General features: G+C 40.6%; 1 protein-coding gene across 3 annotated transcripts in view; it reads right to left on the reverse strand.

The window, feature by feature from the left end:
- BRF1 (BRF1 RNA polymerase III transcription initiation factor subunit) overlaps window positions 1-16,170 on the reverse strand; it is a 175,629-nt gene that overhangs the window by 120,607 nt on the left and 38,852 nt on the right. For all 3 annotated transcript variants that reach the window (XM_064460929.1, XM_064460931.1, XM_064460932.1), the window contains one exon: window positions 10,351-10,524. In XM_064460929.1, the coding sequence (XP_064316999.1) occupies window positions 10,351-10,524 (174 nt within the window). The remainder of the gene's footprint in view (window positions 1-10,350; window positions 10,525-16,170) is intronic.

Below are 16,170 nucleotides of genomic sequence, written 5' to 3' on the forward strand. Positions count from 1 at the left end.
AAGATATTATTCACCATTCCTCCCTGCTTACCAATGCAAAAGGAAAAGGAATCTGGTTTCTACTCCCTTTCAAGGCATAAGCTAAGACTTCATTTCTGGCAGACAAGCTGCTCCTTCATTGAAAAAACAGTTATACATCTCCATTTAAAAATACTGATTAGCAAATCTCATAGCACTTTACCAACACATACAGTCAAAACATCACTGAGACTACTGTGTTTCTCCCAAACTGGAAGGATGTTGAAAACTTAAATGATTCACTTACAGCTGATCTAAAGATGAGAGATCCGCAATTTATGTTTTATTGTCAAATGTTTAAAGGATTAAATCTAAATAAAATACACAATGTACAAGCTTCAAAGCACATATTATCTTCAACATCTTATTTCCAATTAGCAAGTCAAAATAAAGAAGGCATGAGGAACATTTGGCTTCAAAAACAGAGCTCTGGAAGAAATCAAGATTTTTGTTGTTTTCGGTCTCATTTAAGGCTGCTGTTTTCCCAAACTGCTGAAACTGGGTAAGATGGAAAGTTTATTCTCTTTCTCAAAGGGGGGAAAATAGCAGCTGTACCACCATGTGATTGAGTGTTACATCAATGGTACTTGCAACACTGAGCCAGCCTGGCAGTTAAAGTTAAAAGACGTTTTCTTTTGCCTCCAAGGAAGGACATGGACTTGCCATAAAGGCAAGCTAACAGTGAAAAGGTTAGAAAAGGCCCCGCTCACAATATTACTTGGCATGAGATTACAAAATGCTAGAAGTCTTTCACTGAGAAGCATTTCCAGTACGAAGTTGGTGTATGAAGACTCATGCAAACAAAATCCTAGTGACAAACATCTGAAGAAATAAGACAGCTCTTGAGAAGTACTTTTACCAGTTTTTTAAAGGTTTATACTTTATTAGCATGTAAAAAATAATCAAGACCACTTTCAAGATATGAGGACAGGCCAGGTATGAGAATGAATCCTGTTTTTCCAAAACAAATTTGAAAGGTAGTATTTTTTCTGATATACCTTCACTTTGTTCTCAAAACATTAAAAAGTGCAAGACAAAAAAAAGCTGCATAAGACATAAGAATATGATGAAAGTGGACAGTTTTAGAAGAACTCAAGCTAAAATAATATTTGCAGATAGCAAGCACAGAAGTGCCTATAAGTCTCAATGCACTGGCTTTTAATCACCCTATTTTGCATTAGTGATCTTAATTAAACTATTTAATAATATGAATTTGTCTTCTAAAGCATCATTCTTACTGCATTAAAATGCAAATACACAGTCTTCAAAATTATTTTAACGAAGGAGAGCATTTAATTCTCTAATTTACTTCTAAAGCATTCAAATAGAGAAAACATTAGTCATGGCTATAGCTGGGAATATTTTTCAGTGAGCAGATCAAAAACAGCGACCATAACTGATCGTGTTTGCTACTAGGATTTATTTAAACAAAGCATTAGGTAACTTTTTTTTCCCCCTCCCTTTTCTTTCCTTAAGGGGGGTGGGCACACAGGGAAGGAAGGGGAAGCGTCTCCTCCACCCCCCACACCACATCCAGCATATCCTCTGACAAAAGCAAGAATGTGCTACACAATGACTGGCTGTACCACACTTTTTTATTTAGCTGGTGTTTGCAACATATTAGCTCCCATCAGGTCAAAACACCACACAGTTACAATGCTGTTTTTGCTGACATAAGCACCAAAGTTCAGATGTAGAGATATACTTCTGAATTAAGCAGAGAGTCAACCTAATAATTTCTTCTTTTAAACAAACTTTAAGATGATTGTTAAATATTTATTTTCACAAGCATGCAGGGATCACTGAAGGTCAAAGACATCAGAGGTGTGATCCCCTTCCTTATCGTCCCTCCTTTGTGTTTATTTCACTGGAAGGAGGCCTCTCTGCCATCAAACTTCCCTCCCCTCATCCATCACCTAGACCTTGTCCTGCCTTCGTTCCCCTCATTAGTTCCCATGTCTCTGCCACCACATTTCAAAGCATCACCCCCTCTCAGCGCTGCTGGTAAGTGAGGGCTGCCCCTCATATTTTTACCCTGGTATTACTGGTGCTTTCATAGCCTTCCTGTTCCCTGCTTTGTTTCTTTCCTTGTTTCACCTTTACCACAAGAATGTCTCATTAGTTCAGAAACCTCAAACTGGAATGTAATTAGTAACAGGACAGACAATACAATGAATTTTATTATTTTTATGCATGCAATAACAGACCACTATTACATACATTAAAAATCCAGCTCAGGTGCTTCTGCTCTAAGTATTTCTGCCTTACACAAGGCCCAACATGGTGACAGAGCACAGGACTGCCACACAGTAAACACTACTTCTACCTGCCCGTAATAGATTTCAAGCCCACAGAGACAAAGGCTTCAGTGGACCTAACCCAGAAGCCTAGAGAGTAAAGCCTGCCCCTTCCTTTCAAAGGGGGACCATGACGACTGGCTTTGTCCTAACACAGAAAGGTACGATAGGCAAGGGCAAAAGATCTCCAAAATTGGAATAGTCTAGGTGCAAGAACTCTACTGACCGCAAACCCCATGGTTTTCAGCGGCTGTACCCATCAATGCGCTTTGAGAAAGAACTCCCTAGACACTTGAAACACTCTGCTCTGTAAAGAAAAAAGTATTCCTGCAGTCAAATTTCAGAAGTGGATTATTTTGACCTTTACTGTTCAAAATATCCCTTAAATGAGGAAAAACAAACAACAAAGCTATCAAAACCAGCCAAAATCTGTAATCTTGACAGGCCATCTTGCAACCCTGCCCCCCTCTCTATCTCTGCAGATACTTTGTTTAATGCTGCATTATGGAAAAGTTGACCATTTGAGCCACCTGCTGGGTACCAACATCCTGAGGGGAAAAAGTTGGTCACTCCTCTACACAAAAGCTGGTGAGAATTTCATCAGCAAATTCAATGGGGCAGGATCAGGTCTCTCCTTGCCAGCAATAGAGGTCAAATACTTTTTTATCCTGAGTTAGTAACAAGTTAACAGAAAAGCAGATTTTCAGAGTGTGCAATTCTTAAACTAAACATTAGCCTGAACACACACACACACACAAAATTACAGTCCTCCTCCTTCTTTTGGATGATATATTTAGAAATCCTATTAGCTGGAGAGATCAACATTCTTATCTGTATTTCCAGGATGCTGTAACATGCAAAATTAGAGCAGCTCTCTTAAGTGGGTCAATTATCACTGCTGCACTTACAGCAGCTTTTCCCCTCCCTCCCTGCAGCACCCAAAACGGGCATTTAGCACAAGGGTTTAAACAGTAAGATGTTGAGTTGACACACATCACGATGTGAATGTCCCTTCTCCTTTTATGTTTTCAGAATCTTAAAGGAACAAAGAAAGTCACCCAAGCACAGAATCTCCCCATTAAAATTAGTCTCCCAGCAGAAAGCTTCGATGACTTTCAGCAACAGGGCACCCTGCAGGATAATGTTAGTCAGCAATCACACGCACTATTTTCCTGCCCTGAGTCATGCACAAGTAAGGTTTATGACTTTCCCCCCAAGGGGACAGGAGGAGAACCTGAGGGCCACTAACCATCTCCCCAGCCCTGTCCCTCAGGTGCAGGGCCACACAACCAGTTTGAAAGGCTTCAGGTTATTTTCTTCTTAGAGAGGGAATTATCTTTAAAAGATGCTGCAAATCACCAGATACAAGCAGAACGATTCCAGTACCCAGCATCACTTCAGATACTACAAAGACATCCAAAGAGGGCTGACAGATGTGACACAGGACCTAGGGAAACAGGCTCTTCTGCAACACAGCTGGAGACCAGGCAAGATATCAGAGCATGACGTAGCCCCGACTCCTCCTGCCTCGTTGCCCCACTGCGACCCAATTGCAAGCACAGGGTGGCAGCCAGAAGCAGCCCTTGCAGTACAGGGATGCAGCGGGGAAGAGAACAGAGCCACACAAAAGAACACACAGTGTCAATGAGCACATGGAGAGGAAAATTTTACTTTCCCACCAATGGGAAACATCAAACACCTCATTTTCTCTTCAACATACTTCCCATATACATACCTCCTTGTACGGCAAAAAAGTGCAAGGCAGTACCGTGAGTGAAAAATCATATGATTTTCCTTCACTCCATGGAAAAGGAGACTGGACATGCTGGCTTCGGGTCATGAGCCCTGCTGTTGAAATTCAGCAGTCCCAACCCTGGCTGGAGGAGAGGGTGATGGGGAGAAATTAGGCTGCAGATACTAAATTTCTGTTGCTGCCCCTGGCTGCCCTCTTCCCTACATCTCCAGCATCTTCTCCTGTGGTCCCAAATAGGAATGATCACACAAGCCAAGCACTACCAAACAACATGAACTATTTGGAAATAGATGCAAATAACATGGGGCAATACTAGGCACACCCTATTTAAGGTGGCAATTTTTCATTAACAGATTGAAACTCTCCCAGCTAAAATCCATCCACTCAGAAGCACACCAATTTTAAAACTTCATTTTGAAGTGAGGTGGACAAGCCTTTTCCAAGGCTTCAAGTCCAAGCAAATGCTTCATTAGGAAGCATTTCTTTACCGAGAGTGTGGTCTAACACTGGAACAGGCTTCCTAGAGAGGTGGTCAATGCCCCAAGCCTGTCTGTGTTTAAGAGGCATTTGAACAATGCTCTTACTAACATGCTTTCATTTTTCATCAGCTCTGAAGCTGTAGTTGGACTAGATCATTGTTGTAGGTCCCTTCCAACTGAAAATATTCAACTTCTATGAAGTAGGATCTTGGTGTTCTTTACCACGCACACACACACACACACACACAAAATCTTAGTGAAATAAAATAATTTGGTTTTGTAAATATTTAATGCATTCTTAACTGTGCAATTTAAAAAACAATTTTTAATCTCTTGTGTTCTTGTCACACTCAACACTTGAGCAAAACACATTGTGCATGCAACTGTATTTAATCAAAAGTAAAAGGTCAGTTATTAAAGAGAAAGTCCTTAACCAAAGAGAAACAGAAACTGGTTTTATTACCTCCCTAGCTAGAGCTCCAAAATTTTGTTGATTAAAGCCTAATTTCAAAAGTTAACTTTTTAATTGGGAACACTAAGGCCTGCTGGCTCCAGGAAGTTTTAGTAGAGGTCAAAAGACTGCTGGAGATGTAATTTTTCATTTCTAATAAAAAAGGAAGTCTTGCCCTTTTCCTTGCAAAGATAGACCTTGAAGTGTTAGTAGGGAAACAAAGAATGTATCCATCAAAGGCTCTCATGGCAAGGTTATACAAAGCTTCCCAAGACAGTATGGAAGGCGACAGAGCCTGATAATGCTCAAAAGGAAATTAGCTGAACTTCTCTTGAGAAGACCAACAAGGCAGAAAGACTCAGTAGCTGATGCCTAATCTAGGATTAGAAAGGCCAGTTCCTTACTCCATCACAGATTTTCTCAGTAACTTTCAATATGTCACTTAGCCTCAGTTCTGCACCTGGAAATGAAGATAAATACTCTCAACTTCCCTTACTGTGACATGAAAATAAACACATTAAACCAGGAGGCATTCAAATAGCTTGGCAATAAAGTGCAAGTACTGTAGACAAATAGGAAATAACAAAGTACTGCCCCATTCAGCGAGGAGATACCCATTTTTTTTTCCCAAATCCTTCTTGCCTGATGGGATGCTGCAATGACTTTGTGATCTTCCCTCAAACAAATGGGAGGTTCACTGGGCAGAGGAAGCAGGGGAGGAAAAGTACCTTATACTTTCCCACCCAGCGCAAGTTTATGTATAACAGACACCAAGGCACCAAACTTTCTCCTGTCAGCCTTCTGCTCACAGCACCCAAATTTAAGAGGTTATTTTTCTGAAACATTTAGCATTAAGGTTCTTCTGCAAACAACTCAGAAGAGATGCCTCACTTGGCTGCCTTGGACTGACCCTAGGAGGACTCCACCTCTTTCCTCTGACTACAAACAAAGCTGCTGAAGACCACCTGAATACCTTGGGCAACATCAAGCTCAGGAGGCTGCCTCACCCCAGGCGGTGGGAAAGGCTCAGCGAGCCGCCCCCGCCCCCAGCATCAAGACTGAACAGCTTTACTGGATGGGGAAAAACCTGCCCTGAGCTTACCTCCAGAGGCAAATAGAGGGATGTTTACACAAGATGAGGTGAGGGAACTTTGCGAGGACTATTCTCATGTGGAAAAGGGTTTTATTTACTAAGCTCTAACAAAACAGGATTTGGTTTACAGCTAAGGGCCCATTTTCCAAAGAGCTTCAAAGGAAAAGAATAAATAAATAAAATTTAAAAGGTGCATGTGTGGGGGATAAGAGACATCTACCATCTAAATTGTTGCTGTAAAAATGCCTGGGTAGTAGCATTCAAAAAACTACAAACAAAATAGTGGACAATTGTATGGTTTTTCTAATGGTTGTGTACAGTAAAAAGGATTACAAACAAAATGAAACCTTCCTTGATTAAGGCAAACTGATATCCCACCTGGAAGATCCTGGCCAGACTCTCATTGTTCCCGAGTGACCCTAGGGCAGCCGCGGGTTACAGCCGAGCCTGTAAGTCGCTCAAACACCCTGCTGGGCTCTTCCCAAGTTCCCTCTCTCGGGAATGGCAGGACCAGCTAAAGAGCCCTTTGTTTCCATTCAAAATTATGTAGGGGTGGAAAAGCTGTTCAAAACATTAAAGAGAAACAACTGAGGACTGTTACTATTCCAAGAAACAAGAGCCGGAGCCTGAAATGCCCAGAGTGCTGGCAGTGCCAGCTGAAGTCAAATGTCACTGGAAACAGCATTGCTCAGCCCCTGGGAGGAGGACAACCTGTTCCATCAAACCTGAGGATTTAAAAATCACTATCTCCTTCATATGTATGCTTTGCATTATACCTTCACTTCTGACACTGATAATATAAAAGCATTTTATAAAGAGAATAATAAATTAAACTTTTTATAGGAGGCCCATCAAAAGGATGAAACACCTCCCAAATGCAGCTAATAACTAGTGAGCCATCTTCCCTTAAAACATTAATGTTGACAAGTAATATAAGCAAGGTAAATGAAAAGCTGTGTCAAGGTTGCTGCATTGTGGGGTTTTGTGTCAAATAAGCTAATAAAAACCATAAACTGATGTAAAATCAATTCAGATCTCAAATAATATATTAAACTTTCTGAAGAACTACAAATAAAAGCTGCACTTTAGGTAAATGAACTTTTATGTTTGCTTTAAGTTCCAGAACTATTTTTTCAGATTAAAAAAGTTGTTACTGAAATTTTTTGCATTTTTGTATTAAACAATGCATAAGAACCAAGGAGAACGTAAAGTTTTCCTATTTCAGGCTGAGGTTTATTCAGGCATAATTCAGATGGCACCAATAGACTTGGCTACAATTTTCCTCACATTTTCACAGAGGCTGGCTGGCGACTTGTACATTATGAAAAAAGAATAAGCAGATATCCATGTCAGATAAACACATTCCACTCCCTCAAACTGAAGTCAGTGCAGACAATTAAATCCTCTTTTCCCTCTTCCAAATGCTTCCCACTCCTTTGGTGCTGCTGCAGAGAACACAACATTTCTTGCCGCTTTCAGCCCCTGACTACATCGCACTGTAGCTCCCCAGGCTACAAACATACTTCCTTCCTTCTACTGTAATATTTAAGAAATATGCTGTCTCCTATTTCAGAGACTAATCTGTTCCCAGCTAATCTCTCTTCCCTCTGCAACTCTCAAGTCACTCCACTTACGCATTTGGGCCACCCAAAACCAAGGTGCTGTCTCTGAGCTGTCATGCCACTGCTGCCCATCACTACTTCTCCTACGTTATCTCTTTCCTCTAAAATTCGTTCTCAAATCTTCAGTCTTTAACTTCCATTTCTAAATTTCTCCCAAATTTCTTCATAAGAGTTCTATAACCAACACAACGATAATGAACACTGTAAACTCAGTACTTCATGTACTTCACAGCATTATATAAATCTTGAAGTGCTACAAATACTGTATGTCCTTTGTACAGCATATTTCTCCTCTTTGCATGCCATCCTCTGCTGGCTTCTCCAGAAGACCAAAACCAAACACAAGCTTATTACCCTGAACACATATCTTCATTCATTGTGTTCAAAAAACCTGTAGACGTGGCACTTCAGGGCATGGTTTAGGAGACATGGTAGTGTTGGGTTGACAGTTACACTTGATGATTCTAGAGATCTTTTCCAACCTTAATGATTCTATGATTCTAGCTAAAGCATCTTGTCGCATGGCGATCCTCTACACCTGCTCTTGTTCTCTCTGGACCCAAGGCCCTGAGAACATGCCTGCCTCCTGTAGCACATTTCTATATTGCCAGATCTAGGCCAGAAACAAATATAATACACTGATAATGATCATCATAATTAATCTATGGAGGCTTGAATGTATTTTTATTTCAAAGGTCAGCAATATGCACCTGTGGCTCTCAGGTTTTCAAGTTTCTAATGAAAGGATAAGATACCAGAAAAGGAACTTCTATTTCAATCTTCAGAATCCATAATTTATTTGGGATTTGTTTTTCAAACTATACACAAGATTTTAAATACTAGGAAACAAACCAAAAACCCAGACAGCAGAACACAAGCAGAAGCTGAACTTGCTCTCCCAAAGAAACACAGTTAAATTCTTAATATCAACTACAAAATTAAGTTTATCTAATGGATTTCTAAAAAACACCCTCAACACTAACAAAATTGAGCCATACAGGCATGCACTACCACGTCTTGATTCCCAGGCGGCACAGTAACTGCGCAAATGAAGAGTACTTTGTGATACTGATAGAAACAGAGCCCATCTTTACAGTCTTATTCATACCCTAGTCCAGGTATTTCGTGAAATATCACACAGGACATTATCTCAATTTAATGAAGAAAGTGGGAAAATTAATTTAGGTGTTTATGAAATGTCAACCAGACCAGTACCTCTTGCACTAAATACTAAAGTACTTTAAGGAAGGATGTGCCAAACAAACAAAGGATTTTTTTTTCTTTGCCAAAAAAGTTAGCCACACTTGCTGCACAGATGGCTGCTACATTATAATGTACTAACTTGTCTATTACAGCTCATACTGCTTCAAATGCTTTTTTATCACTACCAGTGGGGGAAAATGGATTTGCCTATTATGACTAGGCTATCATTCAGTAGTATCATATAATGACTGTAAATAAATTACTTTAAAAATGTGACACGGGCATAAAAAATATTGGTAATGCTTTTAAATCAACACTGTCTTTATGGTAATGATAGAGTTATACTGTTCAAAGTTCAAACGTATTTTACATTTGAAGAGACTAGTATAATAGGCAAGCTTTCCTCTCAATTCCATTATTCCTGCAAAACCACATTTTTTTAAACATGCAAATGAAATGACCACAACACTATCAGAAAGCACTAATTTTAGAATACTGATTGTAGTTTCTGAAACCAAAATAAATCATCTCAATCTTAAAAGGAAAGCTAAGCTGTTCAACTGCTAGAATATAGAACGAAAACAGCAATCTAGAAAAAGCATCAAATCAAATAGAATACCGATGACATGCACATATTGTTTTAAAGTAGACGAGAACTAAAATAACACAAAAGAAACTGTTTGATACTAAACTCCAAATTCCAGCAACTGAAACACAACATAAATAAGTAAAAATGCACAAAACAAATTTAGATGGCCATCAGTATTTAAAGCTTACATGAATTTTAATGAATTTCTACAAGAGAAAAATAGGGATGGTCTAGAGGCAAGGAATACTCACTTGCCACTCTGGCCTGTGTGCAGTCCCACCTCCATCCACTGATCTCCTATGTGATCTTTCAGCAAATTTCAGAATTTATCAAATGCCTTTCTTCGCAAAACTAAAATGGGAGTGATATTGTCCTTCCCACAAGCATTAAAAGAAGGAAATCAAAATACCATATGGAAAACCCACTGGAACTCTAACTTGTTCTTTAATCATGACACTACAGGAAACTTGGGGTTAATTTTAATTTGTTTTAAAAATGGAAAAACAACAAAAACCTCACACCATAAAAAAGTAATCCCGAGCAAAGCACAGGAAAAGTGCAATCTTACACTAGAAGAATGTTGAGAAAAAAAGAAATATAGTACTGATGGGAGGCAGAGCGACATTTATAGCTCCTTGTAAATACTAAGTATTGTACATTTAGAAGGGGAAAATTTTTACTTGAACCACAGGAAAAACTCCCATTCACTTCATTATACAAACCCAACAGTGACAAAGTGAGCTCCTAAAGACTTACCTCTGCAAACTTTGAAACAAGGTCTAAGCAGGATAGTTGACTTGCTAAAGTATGTCTTATTTTTTTATTTTTTAAATGTGAAAGGATACGAGGAGTTCCTTCTGTCCTACACACCAGGTAGAGACATGCAGCAATTACGTGGGTCATCTTTCTCCCCCGGGTTAAGTGCTTGCTCACAGCCATCTTGAAGAAATTAAAGGCGGTATCCAGACAATGTTGATTGAGTTGAAGCTGGTTTCCCAAATGGTGAATCTGACGTTTCCCTAGAAAAATTAACATGGGAAAAAAAATGCTTAACAACTTTGTAGTTAGTGTGCTTTGAGATCAGGGTTTTTTTGTTTGTTTGCTTGTTTTGTGTTTTGTTTTTTTTTAAAAAAACCAACACAAACACAACAACAAAATTGAGGTGGCGGATTTTGGATTTCACCTCTGCAGGAAATACAATAACCACTCAAATTTCAGGAACTATAGGCGGGCCGGATCCGGTCCGGTTTTTGCGCGGCGGCCCGTTCCGCGGGCCGGATCCGGTCCAGTTTTTGCGCGGCGGGCCGGATCCGGTCCGGTATATCCTCAGCTCCTCAGGGCAAAAAAGCGCCTTGTTTTGGACTGCTAGAATTGAAATACATGTAATCAATGAGACCTAGAAAACAAAGCTGCAAACATCAGCCCCAGAGAGGATCCAAAACAGAGCCAAGACTTCTCAGGCAAAAGATTATGCCCCCTACTCCAAAGATAATTTGACATTAGTACTTGGTTAGACATAGTGATGAACTTCTGAAAACTGGGGGTCATGGAGTGTTTGACACTGATGTGCAAACAGGGGAGACATTTTGCTGCAACTCTCCGAGAAGCAATAAAGATTGCAGTTCCTCTGACCACAGCCAAAGCCCACAAGGAAAGGGGCTCTTCCGTGGGCTTTCCCATGATCACTGCTGATGGGGAGGCACTTCCTTCCTCTGAACACTTTCGCACCAGAGCCTTCATTTAAGGCTTGGCTGCCAGGCTGCCAAGATTAGTTTGTGGCTTCAGGAAAACAAATGTGCCTTAAATACTTAAAAAAAAAAAGTGTGTTTCAGATGATTCATGGCAGGAAGCGGTACAGCTGCTGGGACAGATGCGGGAAGCGAGGTCCAGTCTGTCCTCACAGCTTCAGCTGCGGAAGAGTGCACCGAAAAGACAGCTTAAGAAAAAGATGGGGGAAGTCATGAGGAAAACAAAGCACTGGAGGTTCCGCAGCATACAGGATCAGACAGCACATCAAGAAAAATCCTTTAATTCAATGTGCCGGGCAGATGTTTCCAGTATGTGTATTTACAGGAAACGCTCATCTGTTCCCTTCAGAGATGTCATGAGTAGCTCTGCTGAACCATGCACCTCAGCCACCATTGCTCACAGAAAGCAACGGCGACCACGCGATGCTTATCAGAACACCACCAGCACATCTTGATTTTATGCAAGTCCCTACACCAATCATCGCTAATAATAACACAGTAAAAATGCTTAACCTCCGAACAACCTTCTGCCAAAGACACTGCTTCAATTCAGCTTTAATAAAATGTGACTCCAGACACAGAGCCAGAGTCAGCAAGACTTTGGCCAAACAGGAGCTGCCACAAAGCAACAGCTTTTCTTCCTGCGCAAGCAGCAATTAGTGCCCTCACCAACAAGATCTCCTTCAAGGCACGTTGGTCAACCAGGTGTAACACATTTGGATGAAGAAATAACAACAGAGGAAGGATATGTCACCTTTCTCAGAAGGCGTGGGTACAATAAGCTACTCAAGAGTAATCCAAAGCCCATTAAGTGAATAGTTTTTCCACTGCCATCAGCAGGCCCTGGACTGGCACTCATCAGCCTCAAACGCAAATACTACATCTTCCCAAAACTAAGATACTAACTAGCACTCACCCAACCCTAAATTTTATTTCACACTCTACAACCTGTATGCTGAAGCACAAGGCATTTTCCTAAGAAAGAACTAGCCTGTACTCAACTGGGCAGGGGGGAATTGCAATTCACCCGAGTACTAAACCTCATTTTTGCAGTGATAGCAAGGCAGCTTCCCTGATCAACCCCTCCCCGAACAAGTCCACCCCAGAAGCCAGCGTGGATAAGCGAGGCTATGGAAAGCCACCTCTTCCTATCACCTAAGCTTCCTATTTTATCTGGTTGTATCCTGCCATGCATTGCTGCCAAGATGAAGATGCAAAAACCCTAAAACTATCATCCATAGAGATTTTAGGCACTACATACAGATGTACAACTATTTTTAAAAAAAAAAAAAAAGGAGACATGCCTATGCCCATGTACCTCTCCCTCAGCTGCAGGGAGATCCAGACTGGAATCACCACAGCAGCAAGTATGCGGCATTCCTGTTAAGTAAGATAGTCCAATTCAATGCCCTCAAAGTCACAAAGGCAGCTGATAACAAGAAACAATTTCAGCAGTTTTAAAAGCAGAATTCAGACAACACTTTAAAGCTTTTGTTCAAACAGAGAGAGAACAGTGGCTCCTACGCCAAGGAAAAGCCACATGCACGCCTGAATGCTTTTTGAGCCAATGGTGGAACTGGTATGGAGGGCCCCCCTGGCCCCACAAGGACCAGGGTGGTGCAGGCCACCAAACAAGAAGAGGTGATGAGGAAGCTTCCCATGCCACCAGCATGGCAGCAGCTGACACAGTCTTGGGCTCACACCAGAGAACAGCTGGAGATGCAGAGTAAGAATAGGACAAGCACCCATGAAACTTCTCCCCGCAGCACTCCCCTGGCCCATCCCCATTATGAGGTAATCCTTCTGCCAAGAACACCACTCTCATTCAGGGCCCCACACCTCAGAGGGCACTTCAGAAACAAAGAACATACCAGAAGAGGAAAATAAAAAAAACCATTGAGGAAGATATTAGAAATTCATTTATTTCATAAGCTATTTTTCCCACTGAGCTCGTCCCATCCACAAGCTACCATTAATATCCTCGGTATTTAACTTTTTTCTAATTTCAAATGTTGAAATATAATTAATCATAATCCATCCTAGGTAAACAGTATGCTTGTTTGAGTAATATATGCTTTTTTAGCTGAGCTCTTCATCCAGCATCAATATTTTAAAATGCAATTACTTTAGGGGTGACCAGTCATTGCATACTGACAAAGACCAGAGAGATCTAAGAGCACAGAAAGGTACCCCTCCACTTAGGAAATGCTATTTGTTTGAATATTATACTCAGCCTTCAGCAGACCAGTGAAGGCTTTAATTCTGTATGCTAGTATTCCCTCAAGTTGCTTCGTAGTATTAGCATAGAGTTTGTGGAAAAATAAGACAACTGTTACTGCCATTGATCCCCAAAATGAACAACTTAACACAGCACAAGAAGCATCTTAAAAATTATGTGCATCTTGATGACTAACTTGGTTTTGTCCTTATCTGTTACGAGAGAGAAATGTACTGCTTATAGCATCATCTAAGATAAATATTTACATTCTGTAACCAGTCGCCTATTTACTAAAGAAAGATCAAAAGCTTAGTTGTTTCCCCCTACCCCTTGAATTTAACATGACAACAAAATTCTATTTTTCTGGTGTCTTATGTGTAACAGTAACAAAAAAAAAAAAGCTAGACAAGTGAGCACTAGCAATCGTGCGTCTAGATTTCTCCACAGGGACAGAAGATACCTTGCACCCCTTCTGATTCCTTCATAGATTCAAGAAGCAGCTCCATTCAAAAGGTAACTCCAAGAAAAGGCAGGTGTCGGCTAAATTGCTATTGCCCAGTACTGCAGTGAAGTACCAAACTGTTGCACAGTGCCCTCATCCCAGTCAGATGAACACAATTTTGTTGTTTCCAACCTCTTCTGCCCGTCTCACCAATATGAGATTTCCAGATCTGAAAAATGCACCTCTGATATATTTTATTTAACTATGCAGTGATTTAATGGTATCTGAAGAGCAGATATTCACACTAAGAGAAGTTGGGCATAACTGATCAAAATAAATTCTCTATCCAATGCTCCGGTCACTGTTGACCAGCACAAGCAGAGACCAAGTACGCATTCATACTGCCAGTCCTCAACGTGACAAGTCCTCATAACTGTGCAAAGGTAGCCTCAAGCCTCGCTAAGCATTCAGATACCTTCTTAGCTGAGTGACTGCTCCTGCAGCAAAATGGTCAGTGCAGAGAGGAACTGCAGAGCAGCTGCAAGCTACAGGGTTTGGAAGAGGAGCAATTCCCTCCAGCAAAGCTACTACAATACTGCGTTATGCCTATCAGCCCTTGAATGTACTCCCACTCCCACTGCTCCTCGCTTGCTAGGTGGCATTTCATAACCTTTCATTTGTTGTTTATCTCCTGACTGTCTCTACCATTTGCTCTAGACTACCAGTGTGGTTTCAATCAGCCCTAACGGCTGGCTAATGCCCTTTCCACCAGTTTGACCATATGGTCCCAGTGTGCAGTGAGCTGGACCAGCTATCTGCAGGAATGCAATAAGCCTTATGATCTCAGCCAAAACAGTGGGAATATCCAGCATTACAATGCAATTTATTAGCAATCTGCTCAACTCTGTTCACCAGATTATATTGCAGTGTTACAAACCCATCAAATGAATTGAACTGCTCTACAGGATGGGAGAGAACTGCCATACCTTTAAACCCTGCCACGCTCTCGGTTATAAACCAAAACTCAAGACAACAGCTTCCTGACTTTCTTATCCATTTTATCTAGTAGAAAAATATTTTTCAAAGTTTGAGCGGGACACTAAAAACTTGCAACTACTCAAGATACTATAGTATCTCAGTACTATAAAGGAATACCATGTGGAACAGTCAGAAAAATATTGCGTTTTTTCCTAAATTGCTAGGCAAGATTACAACATATAAGACAAAATATACAGAGGTAAAATGTGTCCCTTAGTAGGTGCATCTTTTACTACTAACTTGCAATAAGAGTTGCCTCTTTTGGGCCTTACAGGTTTTTGACGGTGGGATTCTTTTTTTAAACCACAAGAAATAGAGCCTTTAAGGTCAAAGCTTACACTTCATGCTGCCCTTGAAATTTAGTGATGACATTAAAAGTGGTGTCCAAGTATCTTTGGGAAAAGGGCAAGGAACAGCATCTTTTTAAAAAGGCAGGACAAGCTCATCAGCAAGCTTACAAAAATCCTCCCCCTTCCCTCACCAGTAAAACGCTAAAATTATTCTCCTTTAAAGAGCAAAAGAAGAAGGGCCTAGAAACTACAGAAAATTTGCAAAATACAGGACACATACCAGGCAGTTCCTATGTATTTCTCAAAGGCTCATCATACTATCGGGGTATCAGGAAGGGGAGGTAGGGGGAGAAGAGCGAGAGAGAGGGAGAGAAGAGAGACAAGCTTGCACTTCTGTAAGCAACACACAAAATCAAGTTCCCAGGCTACCAAGTAGTAAAGTTTATCACTCTCCTGAATCTGCATCTAAAAACAAAAGGCCTTTTTCAGTTTTTAGTTCCAAGCTCACTAAAAGAAGTGTTTCTACCCATATACTCCCAGCATGCTGAAAGAAACACACCACCATCTTCTCAGCTGATGCCAACCTCAGTGCTTTGAGCTGGCACATAAAAGCTGAACTGAGAAATTCAGATAGGACCACTCAATGCTACTATCCTTTTATTTCAGGAAATTTCTATTCTTTTGATGGAGAAAACAGTGATTATTACAAAATAAAATGCGTAGGGTAGAAATCACTGTCACAAACACAGATTTGCAGAAAATCTTGGTAATATTAAATGCTTACACAACAGGCAGTTGATAGCAAAACTGCAGCTTAAGTTATAATAGAAGCAAAATAGAAAAAGGGGGAATCAGACCCATTCTTTACAAGTAATTTTCTTTCTTTTATGTTCTTGTTACTACAGAAACATCTTGTTCTCTTCCTCTAT

This window comes from Phalacrocorax carbo, chromosome 9 (genome assembly GCF_963921805.1).
Source record: "Phalacrocorax carbo chromosome 9, bPhaCar2.1, whole genome shotgun sequence".
In the NCBI taxonomy this organism is placed as follows: Eukaryota; Metazoa; Chordata; class Aves; order Suliformes; family Phalacrocoracidae; genus Phalacrocorax; species Phalacrocorax carbo.